The sequence below is a fragment of the Lagopus muta genome, chromosome Z, assembly GCF_023343835.1.
Source record: "Lagopus muta isolate bLagMut1 chromosome Z, bLagMut1 primary, whole genome shotgun sequence".
Taxonomy (NCBI): Eukaryota; Metazoa; Chordata; class Aves; order Galliformes; family Phasianidae; genus Lagopus; species Lagopus muta.
The window spans coordinates 9,292,420-9,315,459 of record NC_064472.1 but is presented as its reverse complement, the minus strand read 5'-3'; the positions used below and the strand labels follow the sequence as shown (position 1 = coordinate 9,315,459).

Genomic DNA, 23,040 nt, shown 5'->3' with positions numbered 1-23,040 from the left:
GTTTGAGATGATCAGTGTGTTTAGCCCAGCTAGATGGTGATAAAGAGACTGGTTTACGTCACTTTTTTTTTTTACCCCCATAGGGAGAAAATATCATCTAAAGGCAAAGCAAGGGGGTAAAGGGCTGGGACTGAAGCTAGCTGTGCATAAATGGAAATAGGCAGAGTGTTAATCCTGATATCCACATGTCCCCACGCATCCTCCAAACCAGACTGGAAGTTTTTCTGGGGTGGTTTGGGCCAGAGGTATGATCACTGTGCAGCACAAGGACACACAGGGAGATGCTCCAGCTCCAGCTAAGCCAAGGGTGCGGTGAGTCCCCAGATCCGCAGAGCCAGAGTGGAGTTGCTTCCTCTAGAGGTCACCATAAACTAGTAAATGTGTGGGCAGTTCTGCTCGGACATATTGGGATGTGGGGATCAGGGTAGCCTGGCATTGACAGTCCATGCATCAACATTCTTTCAAGACTGAGAGGAGGTTCCCTTGCCAGCACATCTCCAGCAACCCCACTCCTACCCCTCCTGGGGACATCTGATCCACTTGGCGATATGTCCTGATAGAAATGCATCCACACTGCAGGGTCACTGGTGAGCAATCACACAGTACTGACAGCAGAGGAAAGCTCAGCACTGACACAACATGTCAGGGATAACACCAAGCTGCATCAGACTCCTATGATCACCAAAGGGACCGCTGCGGGAGAGTGCTGTGCATCATTTTGCAGCCTTCCTTGAGGTTCATCATTAATATCCACTGGTTTCATTTCCCATCCATCCTAATTGTGTCTGGCTTGGAGTAGCACGGGGCCACACAAACCCTGCATGACCATGGACACCCCTTTGTGCAGCCTTCTCCTCCCCACTCACCCAGCTGATACGAACCACCTTCCCTCGCAACACATGTTGATAATAAACATGTCCAGGGGGGATGAGGGACTGACACAGCCCATCTGCTCAGGAGGCAAAGGGGGGGACATGGTGCTTGGCCTCTGAGCCTGCAGATGGCTTCAAGCCAAGCGCTGTGGTCCCAGTGGCTCTGAGCAGCTCTGGGGGCAGGGACATTCTGCATCCACATGTGGAGTCCTCAGCACAGGAGAGACATAGACCTGTTGGAGCACACCTAGAGGAGGGCCACAAAAATGATCCAAAGGATGGAACAGCTCTCCTATGAGGACAGGCTGAGAGAGCTGGGGCTGTGCAGCCTAGAGAAGAGAAGGCTGAGGGAGACCTGAGAGCAGCCTTTCAGTATCTGAAGGGGAGCTACAGGAATGAAGAGGACTGACTCTTCAGCAGTATCTGTCATTACAGAAAAAAAGAGAAGTGGCCTCAAGCTCAAGGAGGGTATATTTAGGTTGGATACACAGAAAAAGTCTTTCACGGTGAGGGTGGTGGGGCACTGGAACAAGTTACCTGGAGATGTGGTTGATGCCTTATCCTTGGAGACAAGGTCAACCTTCAGGTCAAGGTTGGATCAAGATCTCGGAGCCTGATCTAGCTGTGGATGTCCCTGCTTATTGCAGGGGGTTGGAATAGATGACCTTTAAATGTTCGTTCCAACTCTAAGGATTCTATGATTCTATGACATTATTCAGGGAAGATCCCAGAGCATCTTTTGTGCCCAGTGAGCCCCAGAACTCAGCCTGGGATGTGGGAGCAGATGGTGGCTGAGGCTTCAGGAGACAGCAGCAAGGTGGGCGATGCTTCCAGGAGCAGAAGGCTCCAGCACAGCATCCCACTGCCCAGGGTAACACTGACAGCTGAATTTTATTAAGAACTTGGTTCAACAGCAAGAGAAAGATAGAGATGAAGACTTCAGCCTGGTTCTTGCTTGCATCCCAGAAACTGAAAAGAGCTGAACAGCCAAGAGGGCCGCACCACTGGGATGCAGCACAGTCAGTGTGCTGATGTTGCAAGGATGTCCTGACAGTGCATCTCAGCATGCATGGGGACGCTGTCCCTGCCAGGGATGTGTGCCTTGGCAGAACTGCCTGGCTAGTGACTGGTGTGGTCAAAGCCATCACCCTGCTCCTTGCAGGGATATCAGAAAGGAGGGAACCCATTCTGAGAAACAATCAGCCCTCTTCCCATCTCACCTGCACAGCATGTTCAACATCCTAGCACAGATTTAATCCTTTTGTTACACAGATATCACCCTCAGCTTTTATAAAGCCACTAAGTTCCCCACTAGAGAAGGGGATGCTTTGCTTTTTCACTGTGGGCAAGAGCCTTTCTGCCCCTGTTCCCTCTCTGAGAGCTGCCTGCAGCCTGCCGCAAGCCAGGCTTTGTGCTCTCAGATGCTCCCAGTGGCTTGGAGCCTCACATCTGCAGCACATCTGGAGCAAAGGGCCTTCTGCCGCCCGCGAGGTGCGAAGTTGTTATCAAATCCACAGGGGAGCAGGGAGAAAGGTGTGTGTCTGTCTCAGCACTGCACTTTTTGGGCTGGGAAGAGGGATGCTTAGCCCTGCTTATCCCTGCACATGGGGCATGAGTTCTGCAGGGAAAAGCAAAAGCACTGAGCCAGGGTCTGACCCACTGGCACAAGTGCAGCTGACTAGGGTGCCAGGTTTAGGGGGTGTAGGTTTCAATGCTGGAAGCAGGTGCAGCGTTTGGGATCATTCAGGCAGAATTTGTCTTTAATGCCTGCTCATCATTCTGGGACTCCAGCAGATACTGCTAATGCCTCAGCCAGGATCAGAGGTCAGAGTGTGCCACGGTGCCTGTTCCCTGTCCCCCCACCGCCCTGCTGCTTGGTGTCAGGAAGGGCATCTGGAGCTGTGCCATGGCACTCCTGGGTGACACTGGGAACATGAAAGGGGCAGCAGCTGTGGTCATCACAGGATGTCGTTGTCCTGCTGGGGCAAAGGATGTGACTGCAGCTGCCTGCACAGGGGAAATGTCTTCAAGGAGAGGCCTTGCATGGAGCAGAGATAGGCAAGACTTCAGCCCCCAGTATGGCTCTGTTCTGGGCTTTACTGTTTTCCAGCCTGCTGAAGAGGCAAAGAACCAGCCCTTGACTGCCTCTCATCCGTATGGCCAGAATTAGGTGCTCCCTTCCCAGGGCACAGTCCTGCAGGAAAGGAGTTTGAGCTCCTCTGCCCCAAACCCAAGCTGGATCAGGGTGCCCAGCAGAGATAGGCTCCTAGCACCTAGTGCTGCACATACAGCACTTGAAAGAATGTCCTCAGCACCTGCTTTTCCTGCTGCCCTCCAGATGCAGCTGGCCTGCAGCTGAATGTTTGCAGATGGGACTATGGGGTCATGGGGATGCTCCCCAAGACCCAGGATGAAGCATCTTCCTTGTGGGATCTTGGAGGATGCTGTCCTAAGCTATTTAGACAGCGAATAAAAAGGGAAGGTGTAGGGTACAGCACCCATCTCCCCCCTTACATAGGATGTCCTGAAGTGCAGTTCAAGTTTTCCAAAAGGCATTTCTGAGCTAGGGGATATATCAGAGAGAGAACAGCTTTGTCATGGTTGATGAGAAAGTCCATGAACGGGTGCCTGTGTCTCAGCACAGAAATGCAGCAGCAGCAGCAGATGGGAAAACACACAGGTTCCAACAGGACACAGAAGGGGAGAGGCAGCGAGAACAGACTGGGGAGGACACGGAGGGATGGTTGGGCACACAGCATCAAAGGGAGAGGGAGAAATTCCTTAATCCGCATCCCTGTCACACAGAGAAAAAAGTTGGAGGAAGGCTGAGCATGGTAATTTTTTTTTTGGCTGGAGGGGTCTGCATTTTGCAGCCTGCCTTTGTGCACCTGCCAAAAGTCACTCTGGCTGGCTGTAAAGCGCTGCCCAGATTAATGAGGGATCAGCAGCCAGTGCAATGCAGAGCTATTAGCATTGCAAAAAAAACCCCACCAAAACAACAACAAAAAACCACCAGAGAGAAATGAAAAAGAGCCCTTGAGCCCTAGTAATTCAGCAGTAATTCAGCCTACATCTTGCCTAGGGCAGCATGGGCTGGCATTCTGCAGGTCTCCATCCTTGGGACACTGTACACACTGAGCAGTGTCCATCTCTCATCCCATGGCTAACACAAGTTTAAAGGGCACTGTATCCTCCCACACAGTGAAGCGGAGGCTAAGGCTGTGATTTCCCCCTGTGCTCCCGTAGCCTGTCCTGCCAAGGTGCCCTGGCAGTAAAAAGGTCACAGTGTGTTCTGCTCCCAGTCAAGCTCTATTTCCATTCTGTGCCGCCAGGAAGCAACTACTGGTGAACAGGGTGATGCAGTGCAAGGCTGATACCTGGATGATCTCCAAAAGGAGAGGACCTCAGCCCTCCCTGCCCTGCAGCTGGGCTTGGTGGTGCAATGTTTTGGAAGGCAGTGAAGAAGGGAGGACTGGATGACCCTTTGCATCCCACACAAAAATGTGTTTGCAGCTCTACTTTCCATTCCTCAATGCCTCCCGCTCTCCGTTGCGACTCCTGGAAGGGGTTTTCTCCTGCTCCAAACCAGGGTCAACCCCGAGAGCTGGGTCACAGCAAACAGTTGCTGCTGCCTGTGAAATGATGTCAGCAGGGGCAAGGAAAGGTTTTGTTTTCCCCCTTTTGTCTGGAAATCATATAGGTCTGACATTCATTACTAATAAAAGAGACCCCAAATGTCTCCTCCTGTGGCACTGCGGGAATCAGTTTGGTTAACCCCAGACAAAACTTCCTCTCTCCTTCAGTGATAACTGAAAGGTTGGTAAAAGTGAAGGACTCTCCTCCCCCTGTGCCTCCTCCCTGCCAGCCAGGCAGTGGATAAGTTCCAGGGAGGTCTGAGCCATTGTCCCTGCAGTCACCCCCCAAAAAAGACTGCAGCACACAGCTCAGCTCCAGCTATTGGCTGGGGAGGACGAGTAATTGCAGGGCTCCTCCGCAGCTTGGCTTGTCTCACACCAGATGAGGCTGAATGGCTCCCTTCTGGCTTAAAATAAAGAGCATCTTTGAAAGCACAGCTGTAATCTTGTTAATAATGGGACTCTGTCTCCGGATACGTCTTCCCCTCCTGCCAAGCGACAACTGTCAGAGCTTGCTTTGCTTGCAGCCACAGGAGGATGGGGCTGGGATGCTCAGGGCATTCAGCACCAATCTCCAGGCTCCGGCTGCAGATGCATTTACCATGCAAAAGCTTCCTCCTACCGCTGGGGCCAATGCAGAGGGACTACAGCAGATGGGACTTCCACCTCTGTGGCACCTCTGCTCTGCCTGTCCCATCCCAAACTGCAAGCGACGCTATTCCAGCCTCAACATTTCACTTCCTCCTACCTCCTATTGATTCTTCTTTTTTTTTTTCCCCCTCTTTTTTAATCACTGACTTTGCAGCCAGGAGGGGAAGGAAGAGAAGTGTCGCAGTAAAAGCAACCAGGCGTGAAGCTTTAATGGCGCTGGGTCAGGGTGACCTCCCTGCCAAGGCTGCCTAGCGAGGAGGGGAAATGCAGGCAAAGCAGCACGGGGATGCAAACAGGCACAAAGAAGTGTGGTGTCACAAAGTGACACTGCTGCCATCCCAAAGGGGATGTGGCTGCAGCAGGCGGTCACATTAATTGCCTTCCCAGCTCCTTCCTCCCCTTGCCCATCACGGGCAGTGATGTATAGGATTAGGACATACTTCTGCATTATGTTAGCCTGTGAGAGTCATACATTTGGTAAAAAACGTTGGTTTGCTTGGGGGAAATATCCTTAAACCCACCCACACAGCAGACCTTGCACAGACCGCTGCTCACGGCCACCTAACATCCTGGCAAGCCATGAAGATCTCCCCTTGATGTTCTAAAGAAAGCTGTTTCCAGCCTTTGCAAATGCTTACAAACACGTCTCTAATGCTTCCAAAACAGAAGATGAAGGAGAAAACCCCATCGCATTATTAGCTTTAAACATCTCATGACCTTTTTCTGCAAATCTGAAGATGCACGGTTCGTTAACATTTCGTGTTGTCAGCACGGCCAATGCGTTCAATTAGACTTCACAACGGCATCTGCAAATTGCTGGCAGCTCACCAGAGGAAATCCTCCCTTCCTTCCTTGGCTGCCAGTCCTACAACTACCTCTGAGCATTGCCACATTCCTGCGCCTGTGCACCAACCCCGCCAGTGCTCAGCGCATGCCATCTCCGCTAGAAACAACCATGGAGAGATCCTGGTCCAGGTGATACCCCTGAGCAAGAGTAGATCTGGTGCACGAGCTGTGTCAGGCTCCCTGACGTCACCTGGGACATCCCCGGCTGTGTGGGGGAGCATGTGCATGGCCAAGGACCTGCATGCCATCGCATCCACGAGTGTGCACACAGCTGCGCTCGTGGGCAGCCTGCAGGCATGCACAGAGATAGCTGCTGTTGCGAGTTAACCGAAGGAGCCTGTAAAACCAGAAACAGGCTATTAGCAATCCATTAGGAAAGGGTATCCAGTTCCAGCCTAGGTAATCCATTAGAGGAACATCTGAGAGCATTAGGAGAGCTCGCTTGGGGCCAGGATGGGGCTATAAAACAGAAGAGGAAACCATGCTAATCTGGCTTGAATTACAAACTTAAAAGCAGGAGAAAAATAAAGGATACCCTGAACATTTAATGTTTTATATTTAGGAGACAGAACATGAGATTCTGCCAAAAGGAGAGAATGGAAAAATCTGTTTAGGCTACAAATATCTCATCTCTCTTCATGCAGGAAAGAAACTGCCAGCCCCTCTTCCAGAAGGGAAGAGTGTGACGTTGAAGCTGCTCAGCTTTCTGGGTGAGCTTGGTGTCGGTGAGACAGAGTGATCACCCAATGTGACACAGAGTGGTTGTGTGTCCTGCACAACTGGCAAATGCTTGTGCTGGGTTCAACAGAGCTGCTGTGAGATGTCACGACAGCCCTGCTGCAAGCAGCATCCCGCACACGTGGACACTCATCGTCTCTCTGTGCTAATAAATCCCAGAGCATGCAGTAATAACTCCCAGAGCAAACTCCAACACGAGAGCTGCTAAGTGGCCTGAGCGGAAATTCATTGCTGAGCCCAGAGAAAGGGGGGGCAAATGGGGTGCTGAGGCTGAAACGCACCTTTGTGAGCACTCTGCCATGTCAAGGAGGGGAGGAGGGTCCCCACTGTGCCCCTTGCTCTGCACCTCCCAGACTGGCTGTCCCTGGGGAAGATGCTGTGCAATGATAGCTGGCTCACCCAGCAGCACTCTTGATAAGATCCACTGTTCCCGCCACGGACGGCTTCATCTTCTGGTGCCAAGGCCTGGCATTATTAAAATCCTGAAAGGAAGAGCCTGGGAGAAAGCAGACGCTGATTGAATCAGGCCCTACAGTATTCGACAGCTCGACATCCATCTGATCCTATTAGTGCTCATTCAGTCCTGTCTGCTGAGGTGCTGTGCATAAATCAGCCCCTGTGCAGATAATGGGAGGCGGAGGGGAGGAAGGAATTGCAGCTTTTGCCAAGAAATGCCACGTGCAATGCGAGCATGGAGGGCTGTATCTCTAGCCAGTCTCTGGAGCTGTCCTCTAGTCCTGCTCTTACAGCAATGGACATTCCACACAGCACTCAGGAAAACTTTCACCTCAGCACAAATTAACACCTTGATGTGCAAACACAGGTCACGCTTCATCCTATCTCAGGACACCAGTCCCTATAAGGAGAGACCTACCATCAATTTAGGTCATGCTGAGCTGGTCTTGGCTCCACCAAGCCATAGCCCTCCCTCTCCTGGACAGATTTTGGGTGCTCCTTGGGCACTCTCAAGATGCCAACATGCAATGGGTCTAGAAAAGCAGAGCTTATAGAATCACAGAATCATTAAGGTTGAAAAGACCACTAAGATCATCTATCATCAACCCATCACTGCTATGCTCACTAATCATGTCCTTCAGTACCACATCTTGTTTCTTCAACACCTCCAGTGATGCTAAACTTCTAGGGCTCATAGCATCTGGCAACTCACTTTTGGGTGCAGACACCTAAATCTGCCAGGTATCCAGAGGGGCTAAGGGGGCTGTGGCTGAGCACACCCAGGGGTCCCAGGGTTCTGGCGCTGCAGCACTGCCATTCCTGGTGTTTGGGAACTGACTGAATTAGGTTTTGCAAATAGTTCATGAATATCTGATGAATAGTGGCAGTTTTCCTCTAATCACCCATAAATCAGATTTTTCATTATGCAATCAGTGGGGTAGGGATTCAGTAAGCAAGGCTGGTACTGCACTTGCTTACCAAGCAAATTATTCCCCAAACACACTTCTCCATCAGCCAGTGACTGAGAAACAAGTCCTACAAAAGGCTGTGGATTAAGAGTGACACCAGTGGGACCACTGTGCCCTCCTGAGATGGTGAGCTTTCCAGCTCTCAAGCACCCATACTGAGGACTGCTCCCGCTCTGCAGCTTGGGAAGACAATTTTTGACTGCCCTAAAGCTGACTTTTGCAGCTGGGGTGCCTCACCCCAGCGTCTCCAGCACCTCCATGTATTTCCCACTGTGTACTGTTCTGTCCCCTCATGGGCTTAGCCCCAACCCAATGTGTCGAGGCAGGAGACAGCCCATTGGCACATGTATCATGAGGACCAGGCTGCAGCTGGGGAAAACATCAGCCTTTTTCACAATGGTTTCATAAGTTGAAATAAGTGACTTTGCATTTCCTATTTTCCCATGCGCTTTACCCCTTTTCCCACAGTTTGAATACTTTCCTCCTCAAAATGAAAAAACTCTTCCAACCATGTGAAAATCCAAACTCTCCCATCGCTCTCTTGTCCCAGCAGAGCGATTGGCAGCTGCTCTCTCCCTCCCTCTGAGAAGAGAAGGGCAGGGAGAGACAAATGGGAGAAGACTCTACCAGCACCTGTCTGGTTTTCAAAGCCATCAGCAAAACACTTCAGTCTGAAACAAGACCTGCGCCACTGCCTTATCAAAGAAAAGCAACTGAAAGAGAAAAACCCACTGGGATGATGATGTCTTACAGCGACACAAGCACAGCACAAAGCCTCTCATTCCCTTTTCGAGACGTTTTTCTCCCTAAGAAGAGCTGTCTGGCAGAAAATCCCTCTCAGCTCCGCATCGCAGGTGAGCTCCTTGGGGATGGAACGCTGGCTCCCATTTGTCTCTTTTCTGGGCAGAATGCCTCATCAAGCAACCCGCTGCCACGCTTGCCTAATTGGCTTTCCTTTGGCCCATCTAGGAGATGTCGGGATGAGCCACACTGGTGCAGCAGCACCTCTCATCCAGCAGCAGATTGCTTTCCTTCATAAGTGGAGCATGCAAGCAGCATATAGCAAAGAAGAAAAAAAAAATCCTGTTCGTTATCTTCCTGCCGCTAACAAATGAAATCTGTCCTGCGGGCTGCCAAGGATTTCACTGACAATTTTTTTTTTAAAGAAACAAGAAATAAAAGTAAGAAATACGATAACATCATGGCAATCGCTCCGTTGCTGACTGTGCCCTGAGTTACTGCAAACGGTATTTTATCTTCGGCTCAAAATCTAAATGTGGCAGAGGCACATTTAAGTGCAGTGACATTTATACTTTAAATGCCTTTTACATCTTGTTGGCAGGTTTTATATAGAACATATGTATGGAAAACAGATACAGGCCACAGATTAAAATGCAAAAAGGGGAGAGCCTGCAGAGCCATTTGTAGGCAGAATATGACTTAAAAGAAAGAGGAAGAAAAGGGAGGCGGAAAAAAAAAGAGAGGAAAAGGGGCTGTGTTGACAGGAAAGTGAACAGACATTTCTCGGTCCCTGGTCACCCCATCTTGCCAGCCTGCTGCCTCCTGCTCAGCATCACTTACGTGCTGCCACTGGTCCAGGATGAGGGGCCGATAGCGCAGGAAGAACTTGAGGGGGAAGGACTCAGGGTCGGGCCAGGATGAGGGGTTCTGCCATGACACTTCCAGCCGCCTCGGGTTATTGGGCACAGGCTTGGCCACCACGCTCTCTGGAGGATCCGGCTTTACTGGAAGGGAAAAGAACAGCTGTTAAAGTCCCCCTGATTGGATGCAACAGGTCTTACAGTGGGGAGGTGGGTGAAAAGCCTGCCTAGGTGATGTGCTTGGGGGATGAGTAAGTCCAAGTGATGGCTCATCAGCTGTAGAAAATCACCTTTTAGTGCGTATGGGTCAGGAATATCCTGGCTCAGAATAATCAGCACTAAGAAGATGCCAGCACTTGGACAGAACAGAGAACATCCCTCCTCGCCACAGGTACCTGGGTGAGTGCAGGGAGCCTGCTGAGCCCTAACTCCATGCTTTCCTTGCTCCTCCAGATGGCTGGCAGTCTGACCTGCCATCAAATCTACTCACCTCTCAGCAGGTTGCAGTTTAGGGCTGGGGATTCCAGGCACTGACCCATTGCATGCAGCACAGGCAAACCCGGTGGTTTCTCATTCCTGCTCTGCTTCTGAGATACAGGGATATTTTTTCACTACCCAATAAGTATTTCAAGTGAATATTAATTGACTGTGCAACATGCTCAGAAGTTGCTGCTACTTTAAAGTGCTGGGATCAAAACCCAAATAGGCTGTGATGAACAGTGTTGCCTCTTGCAGAGTCAGCTTTGCTCCTCACCAAAAGTCTACCCAGATCTCAACAGCTCAGACTCTCAGTTTGCAGCAGCAAAGCTCTGAGAAGTCTAAAATATGGGTTGTGCAGGGGCCTGGCAGCCAGGTTGAAACACACCTCCTCTGAGGAGCTATGCATGGAGATACCCTGAAGCTCTGCTGCAAACTTGGGAGCCGGGAAGGTGAAGGATTTCCGTGGGACTGCTCACAAGGCTCTCTGTGTTCACTAAGAATAGTGATGCAGTTGGTCACCTAATCACAGAATCACAGAATGGTGCTGTCCTGGGAGAGCTCTCAACACTCCCAAAATCCACATGAAGACTGCATGAAGAAACTGTCACTTCAGCCTAGAAACTGCCAGATAAAGCAGTGCTCCTGATCTGACCAGAAACTTGTGAAGGCACCATCTCTAATTCCAATCACGCAGGAGAGATTCTGGGGTTGGGAAGAGCCTGACAGAGCTCCTGCAATGCACTCAGAGCCATCTCCTCCCTGCTGGCTCCAGGGAGATGACATCTCCACAAGGGCTTTGCTTCCTCTGGTCAGTGAAGGGGGCAAGTGAGGCTTGAAGCTGTATGGGACTGGGTGCTCATGTGAGATGGCACTGCTGCAGAAACTCATGTGCTTGCCATTCACTGTCACTTTGCAAGGGGCGGGCTGAAGCTGGGCAGTGCAGGCAATCTGTGCACGAGGTTTTTGTAGTCATCACATTTGAGGACAGTAACTGTGTGAGGCAGGCAGGAGCTGCGGAGGGAGGGATGATTTGCTGGGACTGCAGTGCTGAGCTACTCCAGATGGCTGCGTAATTCCCTTGCTCGCTTTGAATCCCTGGGCTTGGGCTGGACATCAGCTTCCATCCATGGGGCCTTGGAGGCCAAACACATACGGAGAAGTATAAATCCAGTGCTGGCTCACTGGGCTGGGTTTGCAAAACAAAAAATCTGTTTGGCTGAATGAATGCAGATGAAAGCAAACTGTGGCTCCACAGCAAGGGATAAAAGCACCAGGGTGGAGATGGATGCAATGGGATGTCACAGCTGTGAGGAGAGCTCCGGCATAACACAGGGAATGGGAAACGCCACTGTGTCAGGTTGGAGGAGAGCAAGGAAGGTGCCCTGATGCTGAGGGAGGAGGTCATCCCTTCATTTTTCAGGGACGTGTCCCCCTCACATTAGAGGAGAGCTGTGCTGGCTTACTGTGAGCGTGGCAGAGCTCCCAGCTGCAGCGAGCCTTCAAACGTCACTGCGTCTTAATGGGAAAACCATCACAAGGGCTGCGGCTGCCTCCCCACGTGTCCCCCTGGCTGTGGGACTCCTGCCCAGGCCTAAGAGAGGTGCGGCAGTGCCAGCCCCTCCCAGAAAACTCCTGCCATGTCCCTCCATCGCTGCGGGGATGTGGGAGCCAGTACATGGGGATCTACACCACCTCTGCAACTGGTCCAGTGCCTGACCTTGAAGGAGTGCTTCATCCTCCATAGCATCCCAAGTCCCTGCTCCCCACTCCTCCTTCCCCCGGCCTTTGTCTGCCCAGTCCATTTAAGCAGCAAATTGCAAGGCAAGGGCTGTCTGGCTGTACATCAGCGAGCATAATGGAGCTGTGTCCTCAGCACAGGCCCGCAGGCAGTAATGTAATATAAGTAATAATAGTAATAATAATAATAATGGACGATGGGCATTAGGCTGAGTATTGGTTAAGCGGCTGCAAAACCAGATGTAATATTATCCTGCAGAGCTGAGGGAGCATCTCCAAACATTCCTGAGAAGGAGACATGGGATTTGGTTGGGAGGCAGCTTCCAGCTCATTCTGCTTCGCTTTCGGGTTCAGAAAGGGTCCTGCAGTTATCTCTTGTCTTTAGAACAGGACAGGCTTTGCCTAAAGGCTCTGCAGGCTCACGCTGGACCACAAGTGCTCGTCGAAGGAGGTGCTGCCTGAGCACACACCATGCATCCATCCTTCTGCCCCATGCTGAAATGGATGCCTTGCGGCCGTTAAATATCCCCTGGCATTTTCCCTGAGAAGAGGGACATTAAAATCCATGTCTTAGCCAAATGTCAGTCTACGTAATTTAATTCTGCCTCCCTAAGTAGTATGAATTGAACTGACCTTCTGTCTAGGCAACTGTATACCCGTGCTCAGAGACTGAATTTCTTACAGGGGACAGCACGTTCATCCTCACACAGCCCCTCTGCAACACTGTGCGTTCACTGCCCTGGAGATGCAGTGGGGACAATCGTGCGACCTCCCCAGGGTCACACAAGGGATGTGTGGTAGATGTGGAATGACACCACTGCCTGTACTGCCACTTTCCGCCTGTCCTGAGCATATCCCAACAGCGTGGCATGGGGTGAGGTAAGAAAATCTGATAATAAACCTTTGGTTTATTATCCGCTCAACAATTTTTGGGTGAAATCCTCTGTGATCACACCTAAGCAAGCCCCCTGGGCTCCCTTGCTTGTCTGCAGCCCTGCCATCTCGCCAGAATAATCAGTGCTGCCAATACATTTTTAATGCTGTGCATCTTCTCCTGCTAATCTGCCCTGTGTTTGCATTAAAAGAAAAAAAGGCGTTGCCACTGAGGTGGGATGCTGGCTCTGTGGTGCTGTCCCCGCTCTGTGGCAGGATGCTCTTGGAGGTGGGGCATACATCCCTGAATCACATCAGTGTTCCCAGCAGTCAGAAGGGGAAGGGTAGCCCCTAGCACACTGTACCACTCCTGCCTGGCACCTTCCTCTGCCTCAAGCCCTCTCCTCTCTTCCTCCAGCCCTTCTCTCTCCTGGCTAGAGACTGGAGATGTGATGCCTGCAAGGTTTTGCACAGCCCTGCCCTCACCACGTTCACCTTTATTAATATTTATACCTTTGCAGAAAACATAATTATGAAAACAATTTCCAGCAGCGAGACAGGGCAGGAGGCTGCCCGGATATCCTAGCAATGAAAGATGGGGGTCAGAGGGCTGGAAACCTTCTTCCAGTCATCACTAGGAATGGAAATACAGAGCAGCCCCTTGTAGCTGGCTGCTAACAGGCAGCATCGTGCAACCGCCAGCAAGGCATCGGCTCCAGATATCAAAAGAAAGCACCACTCATTTTCCACTCAATTAGAGTCCATCTTCCAAGCAGCTGGGGAGGGGATTTGCTGCTGAGGACTCTGGTGGAAGAGGAAGGAAGCAAAACCAAAAGAGATCACCTCTTCCCAGGGGTCTTTTTGTGGTTGGCCAGTGGGTGGTCCCAGCAGGCACAAAGTAAGGGCTTTACACCCCTGAACCCTTTGCAACAAGTCAGTGAAATCGTTTTGTTTCAAGCCTGAGGTTTCTCTGCACTTCCATCTAGCAAGGCAGAATTCAAAGATGAATTCTCTGACTGGTGACTTCTGCTGGGTGCCACCAACTGTTCTGGGGCACAGGCTCTACCCTGCACTGCCGCAGTTGCAGCTGCAGAGAGCAGATCTCCAGGAGTTGCAGACATGCAAGGCAACCTAGGGCTCTCCTACCACCAGAATCACCCAGGCAGAAATGCCAAGCAAAAGCAAAATACAGTAGTGCAGCACACTTGTTTTAATCAAAAATCGGGAAGGCCCAAAGAGAAGCTCGATGTGGGATACTTGGCTATTGCTGAGTTCATCCTGGAACATCTCTGCTACTCCCGCTGACTGCCTGCTTGATCACCTCTGCACTTCTTACACACTACAGCTGTAAAAAATCCTAAGGGGGAAAATTTCACAGCCATGCAGAACGTGGAGATTTTAAGGCTGGAATACATTGAAGCACTGTGCTGTCCCATCACCCCTTCCTTAAGTGCCTTTGAGCATCTGCCATGGGGTACTGGGGGTCTCACACCCCCGCAACAGCTGGAACACATCTGGTGAAAGGCAGTGGTACTGCACCCATGCTAGCAGCTGGCCCTGCTCATTGCTGCTCTGACCCAGCTGAGTTCAGGCTCCTGGGCTGGATCTGGATTGTGCCGGTGCTGAGCCGGGTGTGCTTCCCGGGGGGGATGCCCCTGTTTGCTGAAGGGGGACCGGCAGATTCCTCCTGCAGAGGTGGTGCCGGCTGCTTTACTCAGGAGTGGCATCAGATGTTCTCCAAGCCAGGAAGGGCATGGGTGGGATGCAGATATTACAGGAGGATGCCCTGAACTCCTGGAGGAGGGAATGCAAGGAACTCAGAAAATGCAGCTTAATTGCTGCCCTGGGACTGTTGTCCGGAGGTTTAAATGTCCTTCATTTAAGGAGTGTATCTTCCACAAAGACAACAATTTCCATTTAAAAACACCCAAGTGACTAAAACTCCACCACTGCCCTTCTAAGCTCCTTGCTTTGTTATTAATGTTCACAATGCACCAAAGAATAGGAACTTTGGATATGGATCACAGCAGTGGGGACACAAGAGGACAGTCCCAGTCCCTGCTCCAAAATAATTTCCCTGCTCTGTTTGGAACTGGCACCTTGTTTCTTGTTTGATGTTTTCCAGGACCTAGAGTAGAAAGGGAAAATCTGAGACAGCAGTGGAGCTCTTCTACCTGCACTCTGGCAATTCTGGCTGCTCAAGACTGGCACACGCAGCATGTCCGTAGCACTGACTGACTGCTGGCTGCACGTCAGAGATTCATTTATTTGATTTTCTGGTCCAGTAATTGCCTCATGTAAACAGCAAATTGTTTTTTGACTTGTTTCTGAATTCCTCTCTCTCATTTTTCCTGCTCTTTGAAAATGGACAATCTTGTCTCCTCACCAGCTGTGGTTTGCCTTCGGCAGGTGGCAAAAGCCCCGTGCTCAGCTCCCTGCTTTGCCACTTTCCCTCTGAACTGCTTGCTCCAGGATGGTCCACTATTGAAAGAGTTCCATCAGCAGAGCTGAGCCCTCTGTGCCTCTATTGGTGACAGTCAGAGGCTGAGCAGTAGCCTTGCAGAAGTATGGGAGACGGGGCAGCACACATACAGAGCTATTATGGCACCATGGTTGCTCCTGCTGCCTTGCAGAGCTCTGTTGGGCATTTATAGCCAGGGTGACGTGAAATACTCAGAGGACTACAGCAGCCACAGAGGGTCAGTTTTGCTCCATGTCCGGGCTGTGCTTGTGCTATGCATGCACATGTAATTGGAATTTGTCTTCTAAAGCCAATTCCTGCAAATTTGCTTCAAACATGAAGAAAAAACTTCTATTTTAGCAATATTCAGAGGTGTGAGAAGGGCAGTGCCATGATTCCCCAGCCCTCTGCCCTGTGACAGCTGCTTCCCAAGACCCTAACTAATAGAAGCTTAGCACCCCGAGAAACCTGAGACCACAGAGGATAGCACCAGGCAAAACATCAGGGACCACATGGGGGCTGCTCGTCTGCACCCTGCCCTGCTCCCCCAGGATGCCCAGGTGTCGTATCCCTACATGGCAGCCCCTCCACCACACACACACCACAGCAGGAGCACACGTCCCACAGCAAAACCCAAATGCCACAATCCTTGGAGACTCTAGAGAGATGCCAGCATGGCTCATACCCCAGCTCTATCTCATGCATGGGCAGACAGAGACTTGGGACCCTGATGCTTCCTTTGCCCATTGCTGCAGTGGGAGATGCAGTGCACAGATCAAACCAAACCCAACAGTGGCTCAGAGAGGCCAGTTGCTGCTGTGGAAGTTACCTATGGCGAACTCGTCAAAGGTGAGAGTGGTGGAGTTTTTGCCCAGAGCATTCGTGACGGTCAGAGTAACCTTGTACTTCACTGTTGAGAAGAGCTGGAGGTATCTGATGTGACACCTGTTTTTGGGGAAGATGTCCTTTTCACAGACCATCTCTCTCGTGCCATGTCTGGAAGTAGGAGGAGAAGAGCAATTAGCTACAGGCCAGCACTCAGGGTGGGGATGCACACACACACAGCTGTAGAGCAGCAGTGTGGTGCACCCACTCTGTGCAAGGTCCCCTAATGCCAGAACCCCTTCTGCCACCCTCACGGGAGAGAATTTTGCATGAGGATCTGCTATTATGGACGGAAGTCTGCAGAGAGACTGGGGTGAAGGTGTTTGTGCTGGCCTCCAGAAATTGCTGCTGCTCTTCCCCTGTTCAGCTGCAAGGATGAGACCTTGCTGGGGCTAGGGTTGGTTCTGCCTCTCCTGTGGGAGGATCAGGATCTATCTTATTTCTGCTCAGGAAATAAGCCCCAAAAACAAAGGCGTGGTATTAGAAGGGTAGTTCCAGGACCCCTGCTCAGGGCGGTGGGTGATGCCATGCCATGGCCGAAACTGGCCACAGCCAGTTTTCAGGAGGGAGCATGGCTGTGCCAAAATTGCTGAAAAACAGAAGGTATGACCTCCACCACAGAGAAGTGGTATGGACAGGATGGACTTCAGGGGCACAGAAAGGGGATCTACGAGTTGGCCTCAGAGCCTTGAGGCCCCCAGATCCACACCTAGACCCATGGGTCTCTCTCTAGAGCTTAAGAACTCTAGTTAACATCCTAGGTACTGGGGCTTCTGAGCTTCAAGGCTTCCTTCTATGCCTGCCCCTAAGCAGGCCTAAAGGATTTTATGGCTTATATTCAACCCTCTAGGCCTTTAGGATTCCAGGCCTCATAGGCCTCTATGTTGGCAGTCACCTGTGGGGAAATGGGATCTTCCCTGGGACAAAGCCCCCATGCCAAGCATCCGTCCTAAGGCCCATCCTTCAGGCACTGACAGTACATACTCAGCACAGCTGACCCAAGCACTGCTTGGAACCTGCTGTGGGGAACGAAGTGCTCTCCCTCCAAGGCACTTACATGACAGAGATGTTGAAGGAGTTGGGGATGTAGGTGGGGCTGGGCAGGTGCCAGCTGCAGTAGAAACCCTTCGGGTAGTTGTTGGACCGACACATCAGCACTGGCTCTTTTGGAGGGACTGTCAAGGAAAAAGAAAAGAGGAATTATTCATCCAGGTGGGCTTTATCACCAGCTCCTAAACACGGAGACATCCTTCCCCTTCAAGCACACCCCCAGGTCCAGCTGAGAGCTTGCCTCCTCCCCCAGCAGGTCACCAGTTCTGATGAGATAAAGGGTGGCAGAGAAGGTTGGCAGGTACTGGGGAAATTATCTTTGAGATCGCTACACAGAGATGATTCTGATGGGGAGGATGTGCTGCTCTCTTGACCCCATTAAGCTGCAGCGCTCACGGCTTTCTCCGTCATGTCCCCAGGGAGTGCTAAACTTCTTGTTGAGGGATGATCCTCAGGAAGACCTGAGGTCCTTAAAGGGATGGAGAAGGATAGCTTTGACAAGATGCAGAGAAGCAGCCTGAAACCAGCGGGGAAAATCCAGCCCTGCAGGAACAGCTGTACTGTTGCTCTCAGCAGTGAGGCAGAGCATCCTGTCCCCAAGTGTTCATGCTGTACTCGGCTTTCCCAAACATACAAGCGAAGATCACAGCATGCAGGAGTGCAGCAGAGCGGCAGGAAGCCTCTGTGAAACTCATGTGGGAGGAAGAACTGTGATACCTTTCTGCTGATAAATTTTGCCCTTGCAGGTTAGTAACACGCTAAAATCACTGAAGTTAACTCCTTTCAGTACCTGTACTCTTCCATTGCTAAGAGCAGCATCATGGCATGGCACCTTGGACTAAGATGAACTCCCTTGGCTGGATGGGGGAAACTGAGGCACAGGGCTTGTGCCTTATCACCCTGGGGCAGGATGGAGCGAGGAGGCACCACAGAACGGGCAGCACAGGCAGGGTGTGGGATGTGGAGGGGCAGGCAGGCTGCTTGGATAGGAGATGTGTGTTCCCCCTAATGGCTATTTCAGCCTTCAGACGGCAGACGAAGGCCAGAGCCTCGTAATGAGCCTCCCAGGTAAATTATTTAAGCAGATCCTCCATAGCTAATTGCAAGAACAGAAACAAGGGCCTTCTCCCCACTACATCTCTGTTCTCCTCCTCTTCCTATGGTCGTCCTTAACCCCTTCCCTGCCCCACAGATACCCTAAGAGTGAGGCTGCAACAAGCTGAGCACAGCATCACCTGTTGCAGGGGCCAACAGGATGCCTCTGAGGGCCCCTGTGAGATGTTTCTGAGGGGTGAAGTGGTGCAGGGGACTTCGGGACAGGCTCTAGTGTCCCAGCGACCGCGCGGTGGCAGTGTGGGCTCACAGCACCCGCCTGGCACGGTGGCTGGAATGGGGCTGGGAATGGGGCTGGGAGTATGGCAGTGGCAGTGCAGGGGGGATGCCATGGGACTCTCCTTCTGCGTTCAGCGCCGCACAGCTCCTGTAGGAGAGCGGGAGCCACTCCAGGCTCTGGATACAGGACAACGCCAATGTCCTGTACGGTGCCTTACCCTACCTGCAATTATCCCAGCTGATAATTTATCTTTGCAATTAGACCAGATTCAGCTCTCAGCAATCTCTGAGTTGGCCTCGTGTCTCTGCCTTGCTTCACAAAAGACACAGGATTGCTCGCTGCTGCCCATTCCTACCCCTGCTCTGCAGCAGTCTGCAAGGGAGCTGCATCTCCATGGGCACCCTGGGCACCACACTGGGGTCAGGGGCAGGGTCTCAGCCCCCAGCTTCTGTGCTTGTGGCAGCTTCAGTCATTTGGCTGTAGTGCCTTTAGGCATAAGGTGGAAGAGGAGCCTAAGAAGGGAGATGGAACTGCCCGAGTCTCTGCTTCCACCGTGCTTACTCAGTCAGTGCAAAGCCAGGCTGATATGCCATCTGGAGATGTGGCTGTGGCACTTTACGGCCCACCTGGCCATGTCCCCAGGTGCCACTACAGAGGGAGCATCAAGCCCTTTGTGAGATGTGATGGTGCACCAAGAGAGGGTCATGGCCACCTTTCCTGAGCTGGTGGCAAGTCCCATCACTCTACAGCAGATGGTGGCCTGCAACCCTGCTCCTCTCCCAGCCTTGGCAAGAAAATCCTTGCCAGCACAGCTCATCCTACCCATCAAAGGATCTTACAGACAGCAAATAAAATAGCAGGCTCCAATCGATCCTGCACTCCATAATGCTGTCTTTGGAGGTGGGCCAGGCTGACGGCTGATAGAGAGAGCAAGAAAGGCAGCAAAGGAAAACTGAGCCATCAGGGAGCATTAAAGGCTTTTTCTGTCCTGAGGATCTCAGAAGGCTTTGGGCAGTGTGTCTGGGTGCACAGAGCCCAGTTCCACCCTTCTTTTCCCTATCCCACCAGGCTGATGTCCAGCCCTGAGCCCCTGCAGTCTCCAGCCCAGTGGTGGCCTCACGTAGCCCCTAGAGCCCAGGCTCAAGGCTCAGCCTCCTGCAGCACGGGCACTTCTCAGAGGCACATGGGAGTGACCGCCCGCAGCCTCCCTAATCCTGACAAATATTTACTTCCCTGTCGCCTTGTGGAGCTGCTGAGCTCCATCAAGGCACAGCTCCTTTCCTCTCGCTGCAAACACTGCTTGCCCTCTCTAATCTGTCTATTAACCTCTTGCATGGCAGGAAGCCACCTCTCCCACGTGCTCTGCTGACGTCCACTCTGCATGCCTGGGGTGGCTAATGCCTGGGCCGCGGCTCCTTCCCAACCCCATTACCCCCATCACCCCCTCTGCTCAGCTGCTGCAAAAAGCTTCAGGGAGTGAGCAGGCTCATGCCACTCATAGGAATGCATTCACTTGTGCAATTTCCTTGCAAAATGGACAACTCTGTCAGGTAGTATAATCTGTTCAACCATCATTACTGTGCTGCAAATCCCGCAGAAGACCCACGTCAGGGATGGGGCTGCCCTCCTCATCCTGCACTGTATTTCCTTGACCAATTCCCTTCTGGCTCATCAGGAATCACTGCTGCCTGAGCAGCGCCAGCACTCTGCCAGACTGGGGACACCACAGGACGGCCCCTGAGGATTAAAGTATCCCTTCCTAGGGATAAGTTAAGGAAGCCTAGAACAGGGTTCTGTCTCTCTTGCCACCTCTAAAGCCCAGATGCCTTTGTACCCTGAGTCCCACTGAGTAGGGAAAAAAGTGTAACCGATCCATTTTAGAAACCACTAAAAATGATCTACAATAGCTTTTCCTAGCCCTGCTAGGTCATGAGATAATGGACATTAAAATTGTGGCATTTTTATATATAGAAAAGTTATTTTAGGTCATTTTTAGAGGTTTCTGAAATGGATCAGTTGTAATTTTCCTCTCCTGCTGAGGGCTGAATGTACTAAAGATGCCTTGTTCCACAGGTGGAGGGATACAAAAAAATAGTACCCATAAAACTTTTAAGAGGTCTCTAAAACACTTCTGTAGGAGGTATTTCTTCTCTTTCACTTGGGGCACATTCAGACCCCGGGCTGCAGGGGATACCGATGTTACAGTGCACTCGCGGGATGACCTGCATAACTCATCATCCCCAGTTCATGCCAGCAAAACCTCCAGGGCCCATGACAACATTGCGTGCTCACTCCAGATCTCCGGCTGTTACACAGCCCGCCTGCATGCAGGCGTGCTGCCCATGCAGGGGGCAGCTCCAGCACAGTGCTCACTCCTGCCTCTCCTGTCCCCTGCTTCTGCAAAGCCCCCTCAAACCAATGATGGTTTTTGCACGACCACCCCCACCTTGTAGCAGCACTTGGCTCATTTGCAAGCAAGTGTGCGTAAGTAAAAATGCACCCAAGTGGCCAAAAGCAAACCTGAGAGCACTGCGAGGACCCAGCCAGGTTGGAGACACTAGCCTGGAGCAGAGACATCAGCACGGCATGCAGGAGCAGCCGACCAGCATACATACCTGCCCATGCCCATCTGTTGCACACAAACTGGTGGCAAACACTATGCATTATTTATCTAATGCCACTTATCCAAAATTGCCTGTGTAAAACAGGCTGGTAGGAAATAACAAAGAAAATAGCAATGAATAAATTATATTTCCGCTGCCCGGCTGAGCAGGGAAGCATCCATCAGCTGCACACCTGTGTGCTCCCAGTAGCACAGCTGTCACTGGGACAGTCAATTCTGCTGCCACAAGGGTTGGGATGTGTCCATGTCCCATTGCTAGAGCAAGGGAAGTAGGTGATGCTTCGATTTTGCTTCTCTTTGCTCTGTTATACCTGGGCTGCGATGTTCCTGTGACAGGGTTTCACCCCACTGCCAGATGCATGACCTCTTTTCAAGACACTTTAAGCCACCCCAGCCTTAGCACGGGATATTTCCAGGGAACATGCTCCCATTTGGAAATACACACCAAAACGAGATCTCTCTGGTACCTAAGCCATCACAAGATGCACCAGAGATGCCCGTGTCCAGCTCCAAAGCCTCCTGTGTCATGGTTCTATGTTTTTGGGTTTTTTTTAATGGTTTCAGTATTCCACATCAAAACATCATGTAGTGTACGGGGTATTAAAGTGTCACTGCCCCAATCCCAGGTACCTATCCCTGTACATTACAGAAGTCATGGGATCTGACCCTTCCGGGGACATCCTGTGACAATATTAACGCACACGCAAAAACTCCTGGTTGTTCTTCCCTGGGACGTTCCCAAATGGGCCAGGGAGACAGTGGCCCTGCCTGTTCCTGCTGCAGGGACCTGAGGCTGTGACTGAAGTCCCCAGGACCTGCTGCCACCGGGAGCTAGCTCCCCAGCCTCAAGGAGAGAGAATTTATTCCCTGGAAGGTGCCGAATAAAAGGGTGGACTCAGCAAAAGATAAATTTCTTAAAGGCCCTGTTTTACACTGATTAGGGCTCATAAACCAAGCTATGGATTTTCTCATTTCCCTTGCAGAAAATTCACACCGAGAGGCAGTGCTGTAAATTTGGGGAAGAGGCACACAGCATTACTCACCCATAACAGAGTTCACAGCTCTGCTTTAAGCGCAAAGCACAGTGCAAGCTCCGAGCCCTAAAAGCCACGTCTCAGCAGGCTGGAGGGATGAGTGAGAGCTTGCAAGTCCTGCAGGTGACCCTGTTTGGGATACAGGTGCCACTGAGATCACTGTGCTGGGAGGGTGCTGGGGTGTCCCTGGAACCCTTACGTCCCTGGGGCCACGGCAGCAGAGAACTGTTTTGCCACAAGCCTGCCCTCCGTCAGAAAGCACAGAGCAGCTTTGCTCTGCAACAGTATTAAATATTGAACAAAGGCAAGCAAATCTGTTATCTGGGATAATTGGGAGTAAATAAAACATTTAACCAAACCAAATGCAGCTGTTTCTACTTGGAGCCGGCACAACAGCGGGGAAGCCAGCTCAGCTACTCCGTGTCCCTGTTACGGCAGCTGATTATTGTTTTGTGTATAACGGTAGCAGCACCAGCTCTTGGATGAGGACAGGACCCGCAGTGCTGTGTGCCCACAGGAGGAGGGTCTGGTGGAACAAGGGGGCAGGATGCGGCCACCAGAGCAGCATATTGGGCACAGGGAGACCACAGCAGGGCTGGGATTTGCTCTCCAGCCCGGGGAGTTCATGTCCAGGCCAGCTTTCCTCCCCCAGCACCTCTGCGAGGAGATTTGTGTGTAACATAAACCATTTCAGAGCCAGGTCACTGGTTCGTACATAGCCTGGGGCAGGAATCACCAAACCTCCTTACCAGCTGCTCAGCAGCCTCTGGGACCCGGCATGCTGGGACTCCAGCCAG

The 23,040-nt window shown here is 51.6% G+C and overlaps 1 protein-coding gene across 2 annotated transcripts in view; it reads right to left on the bottom strand.

The window, feature by feature from the left end:
- Positions 1 to 23,040, bottom strand: part of CNTFR (ciliary neurotrophic factor receptor) — a 170,978-nt gene that overhangs the window by 3,321 nt on the left and 144,617 nt on the right. For both annotated transcript variants that reach the window (XM_048931848.1, XM_048931849.1), the window contains exons 5-7: positions 17,261 to 17,378; positions 16,148 to 16,314; positions 9,748 to 9,911 (exon numbers count right to left, since the gene is read on the bottom strand). In XM_048931848.1, the coding sequence (XP_048787805.1) occupies positions 9,748 to 9,911; positions 16,148 to 16,314; positions 17,261 to 17,378 (449 nt within the window). The remainder of the gene's footprint in view (positions 1 to 9,747; positions 9,912 to 16,147; positions 16,315 to 17,260; positions 17,379 to 23,040) is intronic.